General features: G+C 41.9%; 1 protein-coding gene across 1 annotated transcript in view; it reads right to left on the bottom strand.

Annotated features, from left to right (window-relative positions):
* The window catches only part of runx2b (RUNX family transcription factor 2b), a 124,132-nt gene extending 104,548 nt beyond the window's left edge, over positions 1–19,584 (bottom strand). The window contains exons 1-2 of the mRNA XM_031836724.1: positions 19,306–19,584; positions 9,949–10,105 (exon numbers count right to left, since the gene is read on the bottom strand). Coding sequence (XP_031692584.1) covers positions 9,949–10,105; positions 19,306–19,584 — 436 coding nt within the window. The remainder of the gene's footprint in view (positions 1–9,948; positions 10,106–19,305) is intronic.
* Positions 19,585–26,895: the final 7,311 nt, after the last annotated feature.

Below are 26,895 nucleotides of genomic sequence, written 5' to 3'. Positions count from 1 at the left end.
ATGGTTAATACGCCCCACCAACATTAGACAACTATACAGAACGGCCTTAAAGGGATGGTTAATACGCCCCACCAACATTAGACAACTATACAGAAAGCCCTTAAAGGGATGGTTAATACGCCCCACCAACATTAGACAACTATACAGAAAGCCCTTAAAGGGATGGTTAATACGCCCCACCAACATTAGACAACTATACAGAAAGCCCTTAAAGGGATGGTTAATACGCCCCACCAACATTAGACAACTATACAGAACGCAGAAGAAGGTTTCTTGCCCTGGCTGGCTCAGAAGGCACCCATCCCATGCCAGGCCTCAGCCGGATCATCAGGATTTTACTCCCAGCCTGGCTCTTCAGGCTGCTACGCCTCTGCTGGATCATCAGGTTCCCACGCCTCAGCAGGATCGACAGGCCCTCACGCTCACCCCTCTCCCGGGTTTGTCGGGGTTTCACGCCCAGTCTGCTTGTCCAGCACCCATGCCTCGGCTGGCCAGTCAGGTTTGCCGAGGTGGGACGCCGGGTGGCGCCCCTAGAGGGGTGGCACTTTCACGCCTGCTGCCGCTCTTCGGGCGCCAGGCTCCCCAGCATTACTCACTCCTGCCACCATCATTACACACACCTGCCTTCCCCCGTCACACTCATCAGCGATTATTGGACTCACCTGGACTCAATCACCTCTGTCATTACCTCGACTATGTCTGTCTGTTCCCCCATTCTGATCCCAGCTTCAGCATTGGTTGTCATGTGTCCTTGTATACCCGTGTGCTGACGCTGTCCCTGTCTTGTTCCATGTCTGTTCTGATTAAATGTTTGACTCCCCGTACCTGCTTGTCTACTCCAGCGTCGGTACTTCCACTTCCACTAAAGAACACCGTCCGTTGTCCTTCCCTATAAGCGTGCTGAAAGTCTGTTGTTCATGAAATAGCATTTTATCTGATCAGGGGTTAGGGTCTTACCTCGTATCTGATATTCTTTTTCTTTTTCCTATTGCCATTATTTAAAAAAAATCCCACATTCATTTTATATACTGAGATTTTTGACTATTTTTAAAATATTTTTAGCAAAGGGGCCATTGAGATTTCAATATTGGTATATCAAGATAATAATTAACTAATTACTAGGCTACCCTGCCGCCCCTCCACTCTAACCACTAGGCTACCCTGCCACCCCTCCACTCTAACCACTAGGCTACCCTGCCACCTCTCCACTCTAACCACTAGGCTACCCTGCCGCCCCATATCAAGATATCATCTGCAAATAAGTTTATTTTATATTCATGTTTACCAATACTGATGCCTGTTATGTTTGGGTGTCATCTAATTCTTTCTGCAAGCGGTACAATTGCCAGTACAAACATTAGGGGGGTAAGAGGACATCCCTGTCCTGTCTGTTATGTTTGGGTCCTGTCTAAATCTTGTTGCAAGCAGTTGAATTGCCAATGCAAACAGGAAGGGGAAAGAGAACATACTTGACTTCTGCCCCTTTCTAAAGTAATTTCATGCAATAATGTATTATTTGGGTATATGTTAGCTTAAATGGGCTGGTTGCCTCTTTATGTACTCTAAATGTACAGTGTCTTGCGAAAGTATTCGTCCCCCTTGAACTTTGCGACCTTTTGCCACATTTCAGGCTTCAAACATAAAGATATAAAACTGTATTTTTTTGTGAAGAATCAACAACAAGTGGGACACAATCATGAAGTGGAACGACATTTATTGGATATTTCAAACTGTGCAAAACTGATAGAGACATACCCCAAGCGACTTACAGCTGTAATCGCAGCAAAAGGTGGCGCTACAAAGTATTAACTTAAGGGGGCTGAATAATTTTGCACGCACAATTTTTCAGTTTTTGATTTGTTAAAAAAGTTAGAAATATCCAATAAATGTCGTTCCACTTCATGATTGTGTCCCACTTGTTGTTGATTCTTCACAAAAGAATACAGTTTTATATCTTTATGTTTGAAGCCTGAAATGTGGCAAAAGGTCGCAAAGTTCAAGGGGGCCGAATACTTTCACAAGGCACTGTAGCTAATACCTCGCTGGTTTATTCCAGTAGTATTACTGATGACTAATATAAAAATATTTCAGTAATCCTAAAAATCTAAATATTATTTTGCAATTCACATCAAAGATAATCAAATGTAGATAGAATTGATAGATATGAATATATAGACATTTTACAATTTGTACTGTCTTGGGTGCACCTGGTGTACCCGGTACCTGTCAAACATGAGCCTATCACAATAATTAAAATAAAAGGTCCAGGAAACTGTAGGATATTACACCACGGTGAATCATTACACCACTGAACCATTACACCACTATGAATCTGTCACGGTTGTCATAGTGAGGAGACCAAGGCGCAGCGTGGTAAGCGAACATAACTCTTTAATTAAAGAGAGAACACTGAACAGAACTAAACAAAACAACAAAACGAACCGTGAACCAATATGGCTCAGAACAGGCAACTAAACATAGAATAACAACCCACAAACTATCCAAGGAATATGGCTACCTAAATATGGTCCCCAATCAGAGACAACGATAAACAGCTGCCTCTGATTGAGAACCCATCTAGGCAACCATAGACATATAAACAACTAGATCAGGTAAACCATAAACATAAAAAAACAACTTAGACAATACAAAACCAACACAAGCCACCTTGTCCCACCCTGACCTAACCAAATAATAAAGAAAACTAAGATAACTAAGGTTAGGGCGCGACAGAATCATTACACCACTATGAATCATTACACCACTATGAATCATTACACCACCATGAATCATTACACCACTATGAATCATTACACCACTATGAATCATTACACCACTATGAATCATTACACCACTACATATCATTACACCACCATGAATCAGTACACCACTATGAATCATTAGAACACTACGTATCATTACACCACTATGAATCATTACACCACCATGAATCATTACACCACTATGAATCATTACACCACTATGAATCATTACACCACTATGAATCATTACACCACTACATATCATTACACCACCATGAATCAGTACACCACTATGAATCATTAGAACACTACGTATCATTACACCACTATGAATCATTACACCACCATGAATCATTACACCACTATGAATCATTACACCACTATGAATCATTACACCACTATGAATCATTACACCACTATGAATCATTACACCACTACGTATCATTACACCACTCATGAATCATTACACCACTATGAATCAGTACACCACTCATGAATCATTACACCACTATGAATCAGTACACTACATATGAATCATTACACCACTATGAATCATTACAACACTATGTATCATTACACCACTATGAATCATTACACCACTCTGAATCATTGCACCACTATGAATCATTACACCACTATGAATCATTACACCACTACGAATCATTACACCACTATGAATCATTACACCACTACGAATCATTACCGCATGTCAGAAGCATGAAAAATAAGCCAATGGGCTTGAAAACAGGTAGTATACATTACACTCCAAAATGGGATGTGGTTTGACAAGAACACTGACATTTTAACAAGGCAGAGATGATTGTCTGAAACTGAGATGCGCGAGAACACCTGTGGAGGCATGATTTCTGCCCTGAAAACAATAAACAATGTCATGACGCTTGGTGTGTGACAGAATGTCTCTTTCCATTTCACCACTGTTTGGAGGCTGTTGCAAGTGGATGAACATGGGCTGGTAGCTGGTAGCTGGTAGCCTGGTGAAGGATCCCTTTGAAATGTTGTTTGACAATCAGATGTAAACATTACGACTGGTTGTGTTTATGTCAAAACAAAAGGTAACACTTTTGAAAAGTTTAATGACAAATGACTAGGCCCACAGAGATGCTATTGAATTAATTGTAATTGCAAATATAATTGTAAATATAATTATATGATTATGCCTCAGGGCCGGCTGCCCATGAGGCAGGATTAGGCAGCCACCTAAAGTTGAAGTTTGACCAGGGAGAAATCTTCTGAGCTAAACTGACCAAGATGCACCTTCAAGAACACATAACACCTCACATTATTCTGCCCAAAAACAATGATAACTTCTCTCACCCAGTGGCAGGGACGTAAAATATGTAGCATGTCCACGCCCAGGGTGCCTCCCCAGGGCGCCTCCCCAGCGTGACTCCACAGCGTGCCTCCCCAGGGTGCCTCCCCAGGGCGACTCCCCAGCACGCCTCCCCAGCGTGCCTCCACAGCGTGCCTCCCCAGGGTGCCTCCCCAGGGTGCCTCCCCAGGGCATCTCCCCAGGGCGCCTCCCCAGCGCGCCTCCCCAGGGCGCCTCCCCAGGGTGCCTCCCCAGGGTGCCTCCCCAGGGCATCTCCCCAGGGTGCCTCCCCAGGGTGCCTCCCCAGCGTGCCTCCCCAGCGCGCCTCCTCAGGGCGCCTCCCCAGACGTTATGTATCCTACGGTAGGAAAATAAGTACTCTATGATGTTTTTCTGTAGCCCATAAACTGGAGACCAAATGTATTACAATGTCATGAAACAGACTTTTAAAATCATTATTGTATTAATGAGGAGAGAGAGTGCAGGAGAAAATCCACTATAAAGGCAACGCGGGGAGACATCATCTTTGGAGCAACGGCGGCATAATCACACAGATGTGGACAGCAAATGGTGCTGAAAGTATTTCATTTCAACAATTGTCTTCTTTTTTAATTTGCCTTCACTACAACAGAGGACATTGTTGGAGCCTATTTCTTCCCTATAAAAACAAAAATAAGAGTTTTGACAGAAGCAATCATTCTGTCCATAGATTTATCAGTATAGTCAAATCCTCCAATACCGTCACCATGCCCTTCTTATATACCTCTGTGTCTAGGATGGGCTTGGTGGATTTGAATAACACCAGGGCTCAAATTGAGTGAGGGTATGCCATACCCTTTGTTAAAGAAAATGGCTAAAGGATACCCATTGTTAGCTTTATATTAAATATATAATAATGATCCAGGTAATATAAAGCATTCTTTAAAATCTTTAAAACTCCCATAAAAAACACATCTGATGCATATGAGGATATATTGATTCCTCTCCATGACCTGCTGAAGATGAGCTGCGGCCTTCGAGGAGATTCAAAATTGGACTCTGCTATTCTGTTCCTATTAATTACGTCGGTTCGAGTCCTCTGGGGGCAAAGGTCACTTTAGAAAGTGCCATGCTTAGAATAATAAGGATAATATTTATAATGTTATACAATTACAATGATGTATATATTTTTATTTTTTTATTTTACCTTTATTTAACCAGGCAAGTCAGTTAAGAACAAATTCTTATTTTCAATGACGGCCTGAGAACAGTGGGTTAACTGCCTGTTCAGGGGCAGAACGACAGATTTGTACCTATTAATATTATAATAAGGATAATATTTATAATATTATATTATAAATCAAATATTTATGATATAATATAACTAAAATTATAATATAATATATGAATATTATAATAAGGATAATGTGTGTAATATTTCTTTGAAAACAGCCACCATTTGGTTGCAGACACCGTGGTTTGACATTGGGAGAATGGTAAAGGAGGCCTGTTTCTCAGTCTAAACTCAAACTACCTTCATTATACACTTTTCTTGGTAGATATTGTTCAGAGCAACATTTTCTCTTTATTGTAAAGCTGTTTTTCAACAATCAGCCGCACAAATAATATAATAATAATAATATGACAAACTAATTTAATAGAGACATTGGTGGATTTGATCAGTTTAAAATATTAGGATATGGTATAGACATTAACCTCCATATTAAACGGATTATATAACCTACTAACCAGGTGTGTTAAACATGCTGTTTCATTTGTAGCATAGGCATATGAATGGGCTGCTATTGTGTTCTATTCTGCCGACTATTAGCTGAGGAAAGAATTGGCCCGCAGCCAAACCTATTGCAGATCCCTGCTATACATACACTGTTCTAGTTTAGCAGGGAAAGGAGCGATGTGGCAATTTTTTTGTCTCGCCTGGGGCGCCAGAACGTCCAGACTGTACATTTTTTGGGGTGCACATGCACACATAGGAGGTCCCATTCTGGGAAGAAATGTACTTTCACCCCTGGATATAGACAATAGCCTCTTTAATAATATAGAGGTATAGATATATAGATATAGACAATAACATATTTAATAATGTAGAGGTATAGATGTAGAGACATAGACACTGACCTCTTTACTAATATAGAGGTATAGATATAGAGATATAGACAATAGCCTCTTTAATAATATAGAGGTATAGATGTAGAGATATAGACAATAACCTCTGTAATAATATAGAGGTATAGATGTAGAGACATAGACACTGACCTCTTTACTAATATAGAGGTATAGATGTAGAGACATAGACACTGACCTCTTTACTAATATAGAGGTATAGATATAGAGACATAGACACTGACCTCTTTACTAATATAGAGGTATAGATGTAGAGACATAGACACTGACCTCTACTAATATAGAGGTACAGATATATAGACAATAACCTCTTTAATAATGTAGAGTTATAGTTATATAGAGATATAGAGATAAAGACAATAACATCTTAATTAATATAGAGGTAGATATATAGAGATGTAGACAATAACATCTTTAATAATATAGAGGTAGATATATAGAGATGTAGACAATAACCTATTTAATAATGTAGAGGTAGATATATAGAGATATATACAATTACCATCTTTAATAATGTAGAGGTATAGTTATAGAGATATAGACAATAACCTCTTTAATAATGTAGAGATATAGCTATAGAGACATAGACACTGACCTCATTAATTAATATAGAGGCAGATATATAGAGATGTAGACAATAACCTCTTTAATAATATAGAGGTATAGATATGGAGATGTAGACAATAACCTCATTAATAATGTAGAGGTATAGATATATATAGATATAGACAATAACCTTTTTAATAATGTAGAGGTAGAAATATAGAGATATATACAATAACCTTTTTAATAATGTAGAGGTAGAAATATAGAGATATAGACAATAACCTCTAATAATATAGAGGGTATAGATGTAGAGACATAGACACTGACCTCTTTACTAATATAAAGGTATAGATATATAGACATAGACACTGACCTCCTTACTAATATAGAGGTATAGATGTAGAGACATAGACACTGACCTCCTTACTTATATAGAGGTATAGATATAGTGGTATAGACACTGATCTCTTTACTAATATAGAGATATAGCTATAGAGATAGAGACCGACCTCTTTAATATTATAGAGGTAGATATATGGAGATATAGACAATAACCTCTTTAATAATGTAGAGGTAGATATATAGAGATGTAGACAATAACCTCTTTAATAATGTAGAGGTATAGATATAGAGATATAGACAATAACCTCTTTAATAATGTAGAGATATATATATAGAGATATAGACAATAACCTCTTTAATAATGTAGAGGTATAGATATAGAGATATGGACAATAACCTATTTAATAAGAGGTATAGATATATAGAGATATAGACAATAACCTCTTTAATAATGAGAGGTAGAAATATAGAGATATAGACAATAAACTCATTAATAATGTAGAGGTATAGATATAGAGATAGACACTGACCTCTTTAATAATATAGAGTTATAGATATAGAGATAGACAACAACCTCTTTAATAATATAGATGCATAGATATATAGATATAGACACTGACCTCTTTACTAATATAGAGGTATAGATATAGAGATAGAGACTGACCTCTTTATGAATATAGCGGTATAGGTATAGAGATATAGACACTGACCTCTTTAATAGTATAGAGGTATAGATATAGAGATTGATGCTGACCTCTTCACTAATATAGAGGTAAAGATATAGAGACAGACACTGACCTCTTCACTAATATAGAGGTAAAGATATAGAGACAGACATTGACCTCTTCACTAATATAGAGGTAAAGATATAGAGACAGACACTGACCTCTTTAATAATATAGAGGTATAGATATAGAGATATAGACACTGACCTCTTTAATAGTATAGATATATAGACACTGACCTCTTTTATAATGTAGAGGTATTAGATATAGAAATATAGACACTAAGTTCAGTTATTTAACCAGAAGAAGACCTGTCAAGAGGCCAGTACGGTGTACGGTTAGAAACCTTGACGTTAGAAACCTTTTTTTGGAAGGGGACCTGTCAAGAGGTCAGCAGGAAGTCGTCAGTGTGTACACATAACACAAGAACACAATACTTCAATACAAAACATTAAAAACAATCACAACGTTCAATTATATTGTCTTCTATCAACTCAGACAGAGACACCCTCTCCTCAGGTTTGAAAGTATGTTTTAGTTTGTTCCAAGACCAAGGAGCGTTGTAGGAGAATGATTGTTTCCCCATTTCAGTCCTTGCCCTAGGACCTGTGAATGAGAGCACTGGCAGAGTGGAGGCTGTAGGATTGTGATGTTGTTAGTGAGTAGGAAAGATACATTATGTACGGAAGAGGCCAAGCACTGCCTTGTACACAAATATGTACCCGTGTGTTCTGGGAGGAAGGAGGGCCACTCCACCATGTTATATAGTTCACAGCAATGGGTGAATGGTCTTGCATCAGTTATGACCCCAAGCTCTCTGTGATTCACCAGGTCCAGCACCTTAAGGTTATTAAGTCTTCTCCCTGACTTACTGACTTTATTGTCCCCATGGGGACATGTTGTTGCAGTGTCATGGACACATTAAAGGGGACATGGGGACATGTTGTTGCAGTGTCATGGACACATTAAAGGGGACATGGGGACATGTTGTTGCAGTGTCATGGACACATTAAAGGGGACATGGGGACATGTTGTTGCAGTGTCATGGACACATTAAAGGGGACATGGGGACATGTTGTTGCAGTGTCATGGACACATTAAAGGGGACATGGGGACATGTTGTTGCAGTGTCATGGACACATTAAAGGGGACATGGGGACATGTTGTTGCAGTGTCATGGACACATTAAAGGGGACATGGGGACATGTTGTTGCAGTGTCATGGACACATTAAAGGGGACATGGGGACATGTTGTTGCAGTGTCATGGACACATTAAAGGGGACATGGGGACATGTTGTTGCAGTGTCATGGACACATTAAAGGGGACATGGGGACATGTTGTTGCAGTGTCATGGACACATTAAAGGGGACATGGGGACATGTTGTTGCAGTGTCATGGACACATTAAAGGGGACATGGGGACATGTTGTTGCAGTGTCATGGACACATTAAAGGGGACATGGGGACATGTTGTTGCAGTGTCATGGACACATTAAAGGGGACATGGGGACATGTTGTTGCAGTGTCATGGACACATTAAAGGGGACATGGGGACATGTTGTTGCAGTGTCATGGACACATTAAAGGGGACATGGGGACATGTTGTTGCAGTGTCATGGACACATTAAAGGGGACATGGGGACATGTTGTTGCAGTGTCATGGACACATTAAAGGGGACATGGGGACATGTTGTTGCAGTGTCATGGACACATTAAAGTGGTGTTTAAATGCAACAGCAGAAATGGACAGTAAAACTTTCATATCAGTCACATACCAATAATACAAAATAAAAATAGAATAATAATTATAATAAAGAAAGAAAAAGCCTGCTGGCCTTATGGAGTCGATAGGAACATTAGCCCGAGCTATTTAGGAGGGATATCACACCTGGCACAAATTCTTGTCTAGTTTTGTTTTTCCTGCTGAGGGGTGCCCTATACCCAGAGGAGAGCAGAGGCATTGGAATACTAGCAGAAGCATGGAATTAATGTCACCATGATCCAAATAAAAACCCAATTTCAAATTCAGTTTGAAACGATCTGCATCCTAAGAAGCTCGGGCCGTAATAACATAGATATAGAGACATAGATACTGATCTAGGTAATATAGACACTGACCCCGTCCACTGCGGCCCACGAAGCGCAGGTCGTTGAAGCGAGCCACCTGGTTCTTCAGCACCCCAGATGCGTTCCGCAGCTCCGCCGAGTAGTTCTCATCGTTCCCTGCCATCACTGTGACGACCGTCCCATCAGTCACCTCTCCCAATGCCACAACCTGGGAAGGAGGAGGAGGAGGAGGAGAAGAGGAAGAAAGGATCGATGAAGAGAGTGAAGGAGGCGAGAGGAGGAGGAGAACGGACTCAAATCAACTTCAGACCTAATTTTGTGAAATTCCTTGCAGGTTTTCCGGTATTGTTCAACCCTATTCAAACCACCTCAGCCATTTGATCATACTGACACTATTAAATGGTCAGGACCCAGCTAAAATGGAATTCAAACTAGAATTACTTCCTTCTCAACACAGTCTCAGAGCATTTCCTATCATTCTGTATGTAAAGCCAAGACACTCCATTCAGTTTGATTTGTTACATTTCATATGGTATTTATTTCACTAGGCAAGTCTGTTAAGAAGAAATTCTTATTTTCAATGATAGCCTAGGAACAGTGGGTTAACTGGTCTAGGAAAAGTGGAACAGTGGGTTAACTGGTCTAGGAACAGTGGGTTAACTGGAACAGTGGGTTAACTGGTCTAGGAACAGTGGGTTAACTGGTCTAGGAACAGTGGGTTAACTGGTCTAGGAACAGTGGGTTAATTTGTCTAGGGACAGTGGGTTAACTGGTCTAGGAAAAGTGGAACAGTGGGTTAACTGGTCTAGGAACAGTGGATTAACTGGTCTAGGAACAGTGGGTTAACTGGTCTAGGAACAATGGGTTAACTGGTCTAGGAACAGTGGGTTAACTGGTCTAGGAACAGTGGGTTAACTTGTCTAGGGACAGTGGGTTAACTGGTCTAGGAACAGTGGATTAACTGGTCTAGGAACAGTGGGTTAACTGGTCTAGGAACAGTGGATTAACTGGTCTAGGAACAGTGGGTTAACTGGTCTAGGAACAGTGGGTTAACTGGTCTAGGAACAGTGGGTTAACTGGTCTAGGAACAGGGGGTTAACTGGTCTAGGAACAGTGGGTTAACTGGTCTAGGAACAGTGGGTTAACTGGTCTAGGAACAGTGGGTTAACTGGCCTAGGAACAGTGGATTAACTGGTCTAGGAACAGTGGGTTAACTGGCCTAGGAACAGTGGGTTAACTGGTCTAGGAACAGTGGGTTAACTGGTCTAGGAACAGTGGGTTAACTGGTCTAGGAACAGTGGGTTACCTGGTCTAGGAACAGTGGGTTAACTGGTCTAGGGACAGTGGGTTAACTGGTCTAGGATCAGTGGAACAGTGGGTTAACTGGTCTAGGAACAGTGGATTAACTGGTCTAGGAACAGTGGGTTAACTGGTCTAGGAACAGTGGGTTAACTGGTCTAGGAACAGTGGGTTAACTGGAACAGTGGGTTAACTGGTCTAGGAACAGTGGGTTAACTGGTCTAGGAACAGTGGGTTAACTGGTCTAGGAACAGTGGGTTAACTGGTCTAGGGACAGTGGGTTAACTGGTCTAGGAATAGTGGGTTAACTGGAACAGTGGATTAACTGGTCTAGGAACAGTGGGTTAACTGGTCTAGGAACAGTGGGTTAACTGGTCTAGGAACAAGGGGTTAACTGGTCTAGGAACAGTGGGTTAACTGGCCTAGGAACAGTGGATTAACTGGTCTAGGAACAGTGGGTTAACTGGCCTAGGAACAGTGGGTTAACTGGTCTAGGAACAGTGGGATAACTGGTCTAGGATCAGTGGGTTAACTCGTCTAGGAACAGTGGGTTAACTGGTCTAGGAACAGTGGGTTAACTGGTCTAGGAACCGTGAATTAACTGGAACAGTGGGTTAACTGGTCTAGGAACAGTGGGTTTACTGGTCTAGGAACCGTGGATTAACTGGAACAGTGGGTTAACTGGTCTAGGAACAGTGGGTTAACTGGTCTAGGAACAGTGGGTTAACTGGCCTAGGAACAGTGGATTAACTGGTCTAGGAACAGTGGATTAACTGGCCTAGGAATAGTGGATTAACTGGTCTAGGAACAGTGGGTTAACAGGTCTAGGAACAGTGGGGTAACTGGTCTAGGAACAGTGGGTTAACTGGTCTAGGAACAGTGGGTTAAGTGGTCTTGGAACAGTGGGTTAACTGGTCTAGGAACAGTGGATTAACTGGTCTAGGAACAGTGGGTTAACTGGTCTAGGAACAGTGGGTGAACTGGTCTAGGAACAGTGGGTTAACTGGTCTAGGAACAGTGGGTTAACTGGTCTAGGAACAGTGGGTTAACTGGTCTAGGAACAGTGGGTTAACTGGTCTAGGAACAGTGGGTTAACTGGAACAGTGGGTTAACTGGTCTAGGAACAGTGGGTTAACTGGTCTAGGAACCGTGGGTTAACTGGTCTAGGAACAGTGGGTTAACTGGTCTAGGAACAGTGGGTTAACTGGTCTAGGAACAGTGGGTTAACTGGTCTAGGAACAGTGGATTAACTGGTCTAGGAACAGTGGGTTAACTGGTCTAGGAACAGTGGGTGAACTGGTCTAGGAACAGTGGGTTAACTGGTCTAGGAACAGTGGATTAACTGCTACCTGCCGGTATGTGTGGATGTCCATCATCCATTTTGAATGATATGTTACAAATTACAATTTGTTGTGGCTAACGCTAGCTAGGTGGCTAGGTGGCTAATGCTAACATTAGCTAACTGGCTAACTGTAGCTCTAGGGGTTAGGGTTTAGGTTAGGGCTAAGATTAGTACTTAGCTAAAAGGGTTAAGGTTAGGGGAAGGGTTAGCTAATATGCTAAGTAGATTAATAAAAGTAGCTAAAAGTGGTAAGCAGTTGCATAGTTGATCAAATTGTAAAGTTGTCAATAATGAGATTTGGACATGCAACCGTTGGGTTGCAAGACATTCCTGTTTTATGGCCAACCCTAGTAAACTAACAGGCAGAGGGCTGAGTTCACTAAACTAGAAAACCTTAATAAACTAACAGGCAGAGGGCTGAGTTCCCTAAACTACAAAACCTTAATTAACTAACAGGCAGAGGGCTGAGTTCACTAAACTACAAAACCTTAATAAACTAACAGGCAGAGGGCTGAGTTCACTAAACTACAAAACCTTAATAAACTAACAGGCAGAGGGCTGAGTACACTAATCTACAAAACCTTAATAAACTAACAGGCAGAGGGCTGAGTTCACTAAACTACAAAACCTTAATAAACTAACAGGCAGAGGGCTGAGTTCCCTAAACTACAAAACCTTAATAAACTAACAGGCAGAGGGATTCACTAAAATTAGATTTAAAAAACTGATAAAAATACACCTTATGGAACAGCAGGGACTGTGACAAGACACAAACATAGACAAAGACACATGCATACAAACACACAATAACATACGCACTATACATGCATGTACATATGGATTCTGGTTGAAGATATGTGGTAGTAGAGTAGAGGCCAGAGGGCACACACTTAATACCCTCATAGCCTGGTTCCACTCTAGGATTCTTTCTAGGTTTTGGCCTTTCTAGGGAGTTTTTCCAAGCCATCGTGCTTCTACACCTGCATTGCTTGCTGTTTGGGGTTTTAGGCTGGGTTTCTGTAGAGCACTTTGATATATCAGCTGATGTAAGAAGGGCTATATAAATACATTTTAATATGTTGTGAAATCTGTTATGAATGTATGGTAACATTATATGTGTAACCGCCTTAATGTTGCTGGACACCAGGAAGAGTAGCTGCTGCAGGAACTAATGGGGATCCATAATAAACCCCAGGAAGAGTAGCTGCTGCCTTGACAGGAACTAATGGGGATCCATAATAAACCCCAGGAAGAGTAGCTGCTGCAGGAACTAATGGGGATCCATAATAAACCCCAGGAAGAGTAGCTGCTGCAGGAACTAATGGGGATCCATAATAAACCCCAGGAAGAGTAGCTGCTGCAGGAACTAATGGGGATCCATAATAAACCCCAGGAAGAGTAGCTGCTGCCTTGACAGGAACTAATGGGGATCCATAATAAACCCCAGGAAGAGTAGCTGCTGCAGGAACTAATGGGGATCCATAATAAACCCCAGGAAGAGTACCTGCTGCCTTGGCAGGAACTAATGGGGATCCATAATAAACCCCAGGAAGAGTACCTGCTGCCTTGGCAGGAACTAATGGGGATCCATAATAAACCCCAGGAAAAGTAGCTGCTGCCTTGACAGGAACTAATGGGGATCAATAATAAACCCCAGGAAGAGTAGCTGCTGCCTTGACAGGAACTAATGGGGATCCATAATGGGGATCCAGAGCTGTCAGTCTGCAAGAATCCGCCAGAGCCAACTACCTGCCTGAGCTTCCTCTCAGTGCTGAGCTTCCTCTCAGTGCTGAGCTTCCTCTCAGTGCTGGGCTTCCTCTCAGTGCTGAGCTTCCTCTCAGTGCTGGGCTTCCTCTCAGTGCTGAGCTTTCCCTCAGTGCTGAGCTACCCCTCAGTCCCGAGCTACCCCTCAGTCCCGAGAGTCCCCTCAGTCCCGAGCTTCCCCTCAGTCCCGAGCTTCCCCTCAGTCCCGAGCTTCCCCTCAGTCCCGAGCTTCCCCTCAGTCCTGAGCTGCCCCTCAGTCCAGTGGGGTCCTTGGTGAGGGTTATTAGGCCAAGGTCGGCGGCGAGGGTCGCCAATCAAAGGGGGGGCTAAGACTTGGTTGGAGTGGGGTCCACGTCCCGAGCCGGAGCCGCCACCATGGACAGACGCCCACCCGGACCCTCCCCTATGGGTTTAGGTGTGCGGCCGGGAGTCCACACCTTGGGTGGGGGGGGGGGGGGTTCTGTCACGCCTGGGTCTTAGTATTTTGTGTTTTCTTTCTTTATTTGGTCAGGCCAGGGTGTGACATGGGTTTATTTTGTGGTGTGTTTTTGTATTGGGGTTTTAGTAGGTATTGGGATTGTGGCTGAGTAGGGTTGTCTAGGAAAGTCTATGGTTGCCTGAGGCAGTTCTTAATCAGAGTCAGGTGATTATCGTTGTCTCTGATTGGGAACCATATTTAGGCAGCCATATTCTTTGAGTGTTTTGTGGGTGATTGTTCCTGTCTCTGTGTTTGTTGTCACAAGATAGGCTGTATATGTTTTCACGTTCCGTTTGTTGTCTTGTAGATTTAAGTTATTTCATGTATCGTTCACTTTCCATTAAAGAACATGAGTAACAACCACGCTGCATTTTGGTCCGCTTCTCCTTCTACAGACGAACGTCGTTACACATGTGTTATATATTTCCATGTGTTACATATTTCCATGTGTTACATATTTCCATGTGTTACATATTTCCATGTGTTATATATTTCCATGTGTTATATATTTCCATGTGTTATATATTTCCATAAGACCATAATATCATGTGTTATATATTTCCATAAGACCATAATATCATGTGTTTTATATTTCCATAAGACCATAATATAATGTGTTATATATTTCCATGTGTTACATATTTCCATGTGTTACATATTTCCATGTGTTACATATTTCCATGTGTTATATATTTCCATGTGTTATATATTTCCATAAGACCATAATATCATGTGTTATATATTTCCATAAGACCATAATATCATGTGTTTTATATTTCCATAAGACCATAATATCATGTGTTATATATTTCCATGTGTTATATATTTCCATGTGTTATATATTTCCATGTGTTATATATTTCCATAAGACCATGTGTTATATATTTCCATGTGTTATATATTTCCATGTGTTATATATTTCCATAAGACCATAATATCATGTGTTATATATTTCCATGTGTAACGCTCGTCGTGGGTGGAAGAAGAGGAGGACCAATGCGCAGCGTGGTAAGTGTCCATATTGTTTTAATAACAATACTGAACACTGAACAAAAACAATAAAACGACAAAACGAACAGTCCTGAACGGTGAAGCAAAATGCAGAACAGAAAATAATCACCCACAAAACACAGGTGGGAAAAGGCTACCTAAGTATGATTCTCAATCAGAGACACCTAACGACACCTGCCTCTGAATGAGAACCATACCAGGCCAAACACAAAACCACAACATAGAAAAAAGAACATAGACAACCCACCCAACTCACGCCCTGACCATACTAAAACAAAGACATAACAAAAGAACTAAGGTCAGAACGTGACACCATGAGACCATGTTATATATTTCCATGTGTTATATACTTCAAATCAAATCAAATCAAATTTTATTTGTCACATACACATGGTTAGCAGATGTTAATGCGAGTGTAGCGAAATGCTTGTGCTTCTAGTTCCGACAATGCAGTAATAACGAACAAGTAATCTAACTAACAATTCCAAAAAACTACTGTCTTATACACAGTGTAAGGGGATAAAGAATATGTACATAAGGATATATGAATGAGTGATGGTACAGAACAGCATAGGCAAGATACAGTAGATGATATCGAGTACAGTATAACATATGAGATGAGTATGTAAACAAAGTGGCATAGTTAAAGTGGCTAGTGATACATGTATTACATAAGGATGCAGTCGATGATATAGAGTACAGTATATACGTATGCATATTAGATGAATAATGTAGGGTAAGTAACATTATATAAGGTAGCATTGTTTAAAGTGGCTAGTGATATATTTACATCACTTCCATGTGTTATATATTTCCATAAGACCATGTGTAATATAATTCCATGTGTTATATATTTCCATAAGACCATGTGTAATATAATTCCATGTGTTATATATTTCCATAAGACCATGTGTAATATATTTCCATGTGTTATATATTTCCATAAGACCATGTGTAATATAATTCCATGTGTTATATATTTCCATAAGACCATGTGTAATATAATTCCATGTGTTATATATTTCCATAAGACCATGTGTAATATAATTCCATAAGACCATGTGTAATATAATTCCATGTGTTATATATTTCCATAAGACCATGTGTTATATATTTCCATAAGACCATGTGTTATATATTTCCATAAGACCATGTGTTATATATTTCCATAAGACCATGTGTTATATATTTCCATAAGACCATGTGTTATATATTTCCATAAGACCATGTGTTATATATTTCCATGTGTTATATATTTCCATAAGACCATGTGTAATATAATTCCATAAGACCATGTGTAATATAATTCCATGTGTTATATATTTCCATAAGACCATGTGTTATATATTTCCATAAGACCATGTGTTATATATTTCCATGTGTAATATAATTCCATTAGACCATGTGTAATATAATTCCATTAGACCATGTGTTATATATTTCCATAAGACCATGTGTTATATATTTCCATGTTTTACATATTTCCATGTGTTATATATTTCCATGTGTTATATATTTCCATGTTTTACATATTTCCATGTGTTATATATTTCCATGTTTTACATATTTCCATGTGTTATATATTTCCATGTGTTATATATTTCCATAAGACCATGTGTTATATATTTCCATAAAACCATGTGTTATATATTTCCATGTGTTATATATTTCCATGTGTTATATATTTCCATAAGGCCATGTGTTATATATTTCCATAAGACCGTGTGTTATATATTTCCATAAGACCATGTGTTATATATTTCCATAAGGCCATGTGTTATATATTTCCATAAGACCGTGTGTTATATATTTCCACGAGGACCTGTACTTAGTAAAAAAAAAAAGTTGCTGCGGCTGAGACCTTCTCACTAACAAAATATTCCTGAGGTTCAGTTCTAGAAATATGAATCCAAAAAAATGATCTTAATTTACTGTGAGAAAATTCAGAATCTCTTAAAAACACAAGACATGTAAGTGAATCCATTCTGTAGAGGGAGAGAGTCATTCCTTGATCGTGTTGAGTCCCCAGATAGCTGGAGGACAGATCCTTTATCTGACACCATGACTACAGCTTAACACGTTGCATAACAACGGTGGAACTACAACTAACAACTCCGTGTAATAACACGAGAAGTGGTCCAATTAGAACGTAGAGTACCAACACTACAAAGGGTTATTATAAACACCTAATGATTGGGTAGTATGACAGGGCTGTAGATCTCTGTAATAACATATATAATATACAGATTTAATATGCAGATTAGATGAATCTTCTGTCAGTTTTAATTATATTAGTATCATATTTAAATTTTTTAATTTGACCTTTATTTAACCAGGCAAGTCAGTTAAGAACAAATTCTTATTTTCAATGACGGCCTAGGAACAGTGGGTTAACTGCCTGTTCAGGGGCAGAACGACAGATGTGTACCTTGTCAGCTCGGGGATTTGAACTTGCAACCTTTCAGTTACTAGTCCAACGCTCTAACCACTAGGCTACCCTGCCGCCTTTATTGAACAGTGTTCAGCGGTAGCTGATATCGGCCTTTGATGGCGTTGCCAACAACAATATGTCAAAAGGAAAAATATAAACATATAAGCACAATACAATAAATGTACACATCAAAAATCAACTATGAATTGTTTTAATGGAAGGTAATAGAACTGGTGCTCCCTGTCATGTCTGTGATGCATTAGGCCTACAAATCAACATCCGTTATTCATTTATATAACTTTCCAACCAATAGATGACGTTTTAGAATTGCGAGGGAAAACATATGTACATAGGTACATGTCTTCTATCAAACTTATTTCATGGTTTATTTAGTGTAGGCCACTGGTAATATTATGGAAGCTGCATGCATTTCACTTAATTATGTTGTCGAATTCAATTACAATTAAGAGTAAAAAATTGAATAGAACAATGGTAAAATGTCCCCCATTTTCTAAGTTAGTTTGAATAGAGAGCAATATAATTATTTCAATAAGTACAATTAGGAAATAATATCTAATGGCGGTGAGAGACACAACAGCATGATTCTAATGTCCCCTCCACCAGCCTGTCTGTCAGTCTGTCTCTCATACAGAGACAATAACAGAGCTGTGTCATATGAACTAAGGTTTCCAACATGTTAATGAAACATATCCATCATGTTTCCGTTCTGCGCCTCTCTGCTCCCAATTATAAACTTTAAACAATCATGCTTTGTTAATTATATCCTGAAAGACGCACGGTACGTCTTTATGTCTCTAAATCTAATTTGCTGAAATACTACAACGGCAAATTGTGCAGACCTACTAAATTCTTGCAGAAACGGAAATTCAAGCTCATAATTTGTAATGCGCATTTAAGGCCAATAATACTTTATACAAATATAAATACATGTGTTTGACCCACACGCCAAGAGGAATTCAGTCAGACCTTTTCTCTCAATATTCAATAGAACGAATACAGCTGCCTAAAGAAAGTGTTCTATTCATTACAAAGTATACAGTACTAGAAGAGAGTGGTATTTACTTTGAAGGCGACGGGCAGCGTCTTGTTGCAGCGCCAGTGAGAGGGCAGGACAGAGCAGAGGAAGTTGGGGCTGTCAGTCCGGACCAGCTCGGCCGGGTGGTCCGCTATGATCTCTGCCATGCTGCGGTTCTCCTGCAGGCGCAGCCTTGGCACCGTGCTGTCCTGCTGACCGGTCCCGGACGGCGTGTTGAGCTCGTTCATCTTGGCCGGGAGCGGCTGGAGGCTACTGGACGGCGGGCTAAACCTCCGCGTGGCACTGGGATCTACGGGAATGCGCATCACAACAGACTATGGGTTAGCAGACAGCCAGCGAGCACGGGAAAGAGTCAAGACCACCAAGCCAGTTCTCCTCTGCTCTCCTGTCCCCTCCACCGGAGTGACTCTTGTCTGTTTGCTCGGCTCTGTTCGGCACGGCTAGTGAGCTTCAGCTCTCCTGCCAACGGAAAATGGGACTCGCTTCTCTCAGCGCGCTGAGTTGCTAAACTTCTCTCCACTACAGACTTCGGTTGGATAGGAGGGCGCCTCCGAACCTCAAAATAAAACCGTCTGCAGCTGGAAAACCACGTCTGACTGAACGCGCAAGGGGGATTTTTGATGACAAGGTCTTAGGAAATGTTCTTGTCAGTGTCCGTGTCAAAACCCCAGACCGAATTCTTCGTGTGAAATTATATAAGCCTGATTAAAATTCAAGCAATCTATCATTACAAAAATAAACAAAACTGCGACAATAATCTGCCCAGATGTTTTCTACATTAAAAGTATTTCATTTCTGTAAAAGTCAGGCCAAGACTTCAGTTGCTTCACTTGGGTCGTTGTGACAAATTGAAAGCCTCGAGCCTGCAGGCTATTTCACGTACAGAACCCATTCAAAAGCACGAGAATAAAGGTATGAAAACTGCTTTGAACAATCATCTACACCCGTAGTCACCAACCTATTCTGAGTCAAGAGCTCTTTCTGAGTCCAAAAGCAAGCCAAGATCTACAGTTCATATGTTTTTTTAAACCATGACTTAAAAACACAAACTTATGCAACATTAACCTACTAGAAATTATGTTTATAAAATAAGCTATAGTTCCAATATATATTGGCAGTAGTTGAATTGCACTGCCAATGTTGTTGTTTTCAGAACATTTTGAAAATATGTTAAAAAAAATGTTGGTATATGATCACACACTATTAGGGCTCCCGAGAGGCGTAGAGGTCTAAGACACTGCATCTCAGTGCTAGAGGTATCACTACAGACACTGGTTCGATTTCAAACTGTATCATAGCCGGCCGTGATTGGGAGTCCCATACGGCTGCGCACAATTGGCCCAGCGTCGTCCGGGTTAGGCGGTCAGTGTAAATAAGAATTTGTATTTAAATGACTTGCCTAGCTAAATAAATACATGTATTGTGAGGCACAGCTGAATGAGCATAATAAATCGCTTTTTATTGGACTGGTGGCCAGCATCTGATGGCCAGTCTGATGAGAGGGAGGGAGGGAGGGAGGGAGGGCAGAAGTGATGCTGCGTTTAGATGGTAGGAGGTAGATCCGGCAAACCGGATGTCATTGTTTTCAATGTAAGCACGGCCGTAAATACCGTTGAGCCTGGTTGTGATTGCAGTCACCCGCCACCGTAGACGGGACTTGTAGCCAGAGTTCAAATCTTTCGACTTTTGCTGCGTTGTTTTCTACCAGATGTTGATTTGCACTGTTTGTTTACTGAAATCCCCATATCAACGCATACAGTCCTGCTGGCTTTCTTTTGCCCTCACGGTGTTTCTTACTTTCCTGTCCCGCTAAACCGACAGGTATCACGTTTTTGCGCCTTTCACCCGACTCGCCGTCCCTCTGCTCTCCCTCCCCCCGCTGAGAAAAGGGGACACAGTCTTCCATCTGATGGTGAAACTCAAATGACACTGCATTACTTCTTCCTCGTGCAACAATTCATTTCCTATGACCAGAGAAAGTGAAATATCCCTCGATATTAAAATGTATGAGAAATAGAATTTGGACAAATTCAAATTCAAATTCAAGGAAATGTAAAATTCCATCTCTCCTCCAAAATACGCAATATCATCGTTGCTATATTCAACTCCCTATCAATATTTATGTCATAATACAGACGTTGTATTATGGTCGTGATTTGAGAAGTATGACTGTTTGAATGAACGGGCACCCGTTGACTCCATTTCATAACGTTCCGTGGTGCGGAGAACGGCTGTTATCTTTACTCAGTACAGATTTAGGCTGGTATAATCTACAGGTCTCTATCACTGTCTACCCCACTCTCTCTGTCTCTCTCTCTCTCTGTCTCTCTCTCTCTCACACACACACACACACACACACACACACACACACACACACACACACACACACACACACACACACACACACACACACACACACACACACACACACACACACACACACACACACACACACAGACACACACACACACACACACACACACACACACACACACACACACACACACACACACACACACACACACACACACACACACCTGCTTGTGCTGGGTCAGTTAGTCTCAGGACAGCTGGGTGTAGTGAGGACTAGCCAAACCTTGTTGCTTTGTTCTAAAATGCTCAGTTGGCATTTTGTGTTAACAAGGCATTCTGTCTCAGTGTGTTTTCCCATGGATGTCAGAGTAGGAAACTAACATGGTGCCGATATATTTACATTTCACCCTGAGTATAAGACTGGTTCATTAATCATTTTCAGATTCTCTTGAATGTTTAGGAACTTTGTTCAAGGCGTATTCTAAGTGTTGCAAAAGAAGGCGATCTATAATATGAATGGGTTGAGAATATGTATTTATATGATCTGCTCTTGTCTCTAATATGTTCTGGGGGGTTGTGGGTAGTGTAGACTTACATCCTCCTGTATGTTCTGGGGGGTTGTGGGTAGTGTAGTCTTACATCCTCCTGTATGTACTGGGGGTTGCGGGTAGTGCAGTCTTAACACATTAATTTACATAACTTTACCATCTCTGCGTCCTTGTAAATACATGCATTATAGATGTTGAACTTTTTGTGAGAGTTGTGAATTTCAGACAGAATGTTAGGGGTTAATTTCAGACAGAATGTTAGGGGTTAATTTCAGACAGAATGTTAGGGGTTAATTTCAGACAGAATGTTAGGGGTTAATTTCAGACAGAATGTTAGGGGTTAATTTCAGACAGAATGTTAGGGGTTCATTTCAGACAGAATATTTTTATAGTGTTTTTTTTACCAATGAGTTCAATATTTATACAATCCTGATGTAAAAAACGGTGTAAAAAACTTTCCAAAGTGAACTCAGACCTGTCCCTGTCCCCTCCCTGTCCCCTCCCTGTCCCCTCCCTGTCCCTGTCCCTGTCCCTGTCCCCTCCCTGTCCCCTCCCTGTCCCTGTCCCCTCCCTGTCCATGTCCCTGTCCCTGTCCCCTCCCTGTCCCTGACCTGTCCCTGACCTGTCCCTGACCTGTCACCTCCCTGTCCCTGTCCCTGTCCCTGTCCCTGTCCCTGTCCCTGTCCCTGTCCCCTCCCTGACCTGTCCCCTGTCCCTGTCCCAGACCTGTCCCTGTCCCTGACCTGTCCCTGCCCTGACCTGTCCCTGTCCTGTCCCTGTCCTGTCCCCGTCCCCGACCTGTCCCTGCCCTGTCCCTGTCCCAGACCTGTCCCCTCCCAGACCTGTCCCAGACCTGTCCCTGTCCCAGACCTGTCCCCTCCCTGACCTGTCCCAGACCTGTCCCTGTCCCAGACCTGTCCCTGTCCCTGACCTGTCCATTTCCCTGTCCCAGACCTGTCCCTGTCCCAGACCTGGCCCTGTTCCAGACCTGGCCCTGTCCCAGACCTGTCCCTGTCCCTGTCCCAGACCTGTCCATTTCCCTGTCCCTGTCCCAGACCTGTCCCTGTCCCAGACCTGTCCCTGGCCCTGTCCCAGACCTGGCCCTGTCCCAGACCTGTCCCTGTCCCTCCCCCTGTCCCAGACCTGTCCCTGCCCAGACCTGTCCCTGTCCCAGACCTGTCCCTGTCCCAGACATGGCCCTGTACCAGACCTGTCACTTTCACTGTCCCAGACCTGTCCCTGTCCCAGACCTTCCCCTGTCCCAGACCTGTCCCCTCCCTGACCTGTCCCAGACCTGTCCCTGTCCCCTCCCTGACCTGTCCCAGACCTGTCCCTGACCTGTCCCTGTCCCTGTCCCAGACCTGTCCCTGTCCCAGACCTGTCCCTGTCCCTGTCCCTGTCCCAGGCCTGTCCCTGTCCCAGACCTGTCCCTGTCCCTGTCCCTGTCCCTGACCTGTCCCAGACCCGACCCTGTCCCAGACCTGTCCCTGTCCCAGACCTGTCCCTGTCCCAGACATGGCCCTGTCCCAGACCTGTCCCTGTCCCTGTCCCAGACCTGTCCCTGTCCCAGACATGGCCCTGTCCCAGACCTGTCCCTGTCCCTGTCCCAGACCTGTCCCTGTCCCTGTCCCAGACCTGTCCCTGTCCCAGACCTGTCCCAGACCTGTCCCAGACCTGTCCCTGTCCCAGACCTTCCCCTGTCCCAGACCTGTCCCAGACCTGGCCCTGTCCCAGACCTGGCCCTGTCCCAGACCTGCCCTGTCCCTGTCCCAGACCTGTCCCTGTTCCAGACCTGTCCCTTTCCCTGTCCCAGACCTGTCCCTGTCCCTTACCTTGTACCAGACCTGTCCATGTCCCTGTCCCAGACCTGTCCCTGTCCCAGACCTGGCCCTGTACCAGACCTGTCCCTGTCCCTGTCCCAGACCTGTCCCTGTCCCTGTCCCAGACCTGTCCCTGTCCCTGTCCCAGACCTGTCCCTGTCCCAGACCTGTCCCAGACCTGTCCCAGACCTGTCCCTGTCCCAGACCTGTCCCTGTCCCAGACCTGTCCCTGACCCTGTCCCAGACCTCTCCCTGTCCCTTACCCTGTCCCAGACCTGTCCCTGTCACTGACCCTGTCCCAGACCTGTCCCTGTCCCAGACCTGTCCCTGTCCCTGTCCCAGACCTGTCCCTGTCCCTGTCCCAGACCTGTCCCTGTCCCAGACCTTCCCTGTCCCAGACCTGTCCCTGTCCCAGCATTAACCCCAGCCCTGTCCATGTCCCAGCATTACCCCAGCCCTCCATGTCCCAGCATTAGCCCCAGCCCTCCATGTTACAGCATTACCCCCAGTCCTGTCCTTATCCCAGTCCCAGCATTAACCCCAGCCCTGTCCCTGTCCCAGCTTTATCCCCAGCCGTGTCCCAGTCCCAGCATTACCCCCAGCATTATCCCATATCCCCGTCCCAGCATTACCCCCAGTTCTGTCCCTGTCCCAGTCCCAGCATGAGCCCCAGCCATGTCCCTGTCCAGAATTATCCCCAGCCATATCCATATACCAGCATTACCCCCTGGCCCTGTCCCAGTCCCAGCATTATCCCCAGCCATTCCCTGTCCCAGCATTAGCCCCAGCCCTGTCCATGTCCCGGCATTACCCCCCAGTCCTGTCCCAGTCCCAGCATTACCCCCAGTCCTGTCCCTGTCCCAGTCCCAGCATTAACCCCAGCCCTGTCCCTGTCCCAGCTGCCCCGGTACAGATATGTGTTGAAACCTGAAAAGCTGAATTCATCAGAAAGTGTTTATCACAGGTGACTGTTCTGTTCCTTCTCCCCTACAGACAGCATGTGTCCACCACCTCCCACAGGCCTCAGAGAGTTAGATGTAGGACTAGACTGGAATATCTATTACAGAGTGGATAGGACTATACTAGAATATCTATTAACAGAGAGGTAGAATATTAACAGAGAGGTAGAATATTAACAGATAGGCAGAATATTAACAGAGGTAGAATATTAATTAACAGAGAGGTAGAATATTAACAGAGGTAGAATATTAACAGAGGTAGAATATTAACAGAGAGGTAGAATATTAACAGAGGTAGACTATTAACAGAGAGGTAGAATATCTATTAACGGAGAGGTAGAATATTAACAGAGAGGTAGAATATTAACAGAGGCAGAATATTAATTAACAGAGAGGTAGAATATCTATTAACAGAGAGGTAGAATATTAACAGAGGTAGAATATTAACAGAGAGGTAGAATATTAACAGAGAGGTAGATTATTAACAGAGAGGTAGACTATTAACAGGGAGGTAGAATATTAACAGAGAGGTAGAATATTAACAGAGAGGTAGAATATCTATTAACAGAGAGGTAGAATATTAACAGAGGTAGAATATCTATTAACAGAGAGGTAGAATATTAACAGAGAGGTAGAATATTAACAGAGGTAGAATATTAACAGAGAGGTAGAATATTAACAGAGAGGTAGAATATTAACAGAGAGGTAGAATATTAACAGAGGTAGAATATTAACAGAGAGGTAGAATATCTATTAACGGAGAGGTAGAATATTAACAGAAAGGTAGATTATTAACAGAGAGGTAGACTATTAACAGGGAGGTAGAATATTAACAGAGAGGTAGAATATTAACAGAGAGGTAGAATATCTATTAACAGAGAGGTAGAATATTAACAGAGGTAGAATATCTATTAACAGAGAGGTAGAATATTAACAGAGAGGTAGAATATTAACAGAGGTAGAATATTAACAGAGAGGTAGAATATTAACAGAGAGGTAGAATATTAACAGAGAGGTAGAATATTAACAGAGGTAGAATATTAACAGAGAGGTAGAATATCTATTAACGGAGAGGTAGAATATTAACAGAGAGGTAGAATATTAACAGAGAGGTAGAATATCTATTAACGGAGAGGTAGAATATTAACAGAGAGGTAGAATATCTATTAACGGAGAGGTAGAATATTAACAGAGAGGTAGATTATTAACAGAGAGGTAGAATATTAACAGAGAGGTAGAATATCTATCGACAGAGAGGTAGATTATTAACAGAGAGGTAGAATATTAACAGAGGTAGAATATTAACAGAGAGGTAGAATATCTATTAACGGAGAGGTAGAATATCTATTAACAGAGAGGTAGAATATTAACAGAGGTAGAATATCTATTAACGGAGAGGTAGAATATTAACAGAGAGGCAGAATATTAACAGAGGTAGAATATCTATTAACAGAGAGGCAGAATATTAACAGAGAGGTAGAATATTAACAGAGAGGTAGAATATTAACAGAGAGGTAGAATATCTATTAACAGAGGTAGAATATTAACAGAGAGGTAGAATATTAACAGAGAGGTAGAATATCTATTAACAGAGAGGTAGAATATCTATTAACAGAGAGGTAGACTATTAACAGAGAGGTAGAATATCTATTAACAGAGAGGTAGAATATTAACAGAGAGGTAGAATATTAACAGAGAGGTAGAATATCTATTAACAGAGAGGTAGAATATTAACAGAGAGGTAGAATATCTATTAACAGAGAGGTAGAATATTAACAGAGAGGTAGACTATTAACAGAGAGGTAGAATATCTATTAACAGAGAGGTAGAATATTAACAGAGAGGTAGAATATTAACAGAGGTAGAATATTAACAGAGAGGTAGAATATTAACAGAGAGGCAGAATATTAACAGAGGTAGAATATCTATTAACAGAGAGGTAGAATATTAACAGAGAGGTAGAATATCTATTAACA

This window comes from Oncorhynchus kisutch, linkage group LG12 (assembly GCF_002021735.2).
Source record: "Oncorhynchus kisutch isolate 150728-3 linkage group LG12, Okis_V2, whole genome shotgun sequence".
NCBI lineage: Eukaryota > Metazoa > Chordata > Actinopteri > Salmoniformes > Salmonidae > Oncorhynchus > Oncorhynchus kisutch.
The sequence above is the reverse complement of the archived record's forward strand: the minus strand, read 5'-3'. Positions and strand labels throughout refer to the sequence as shown.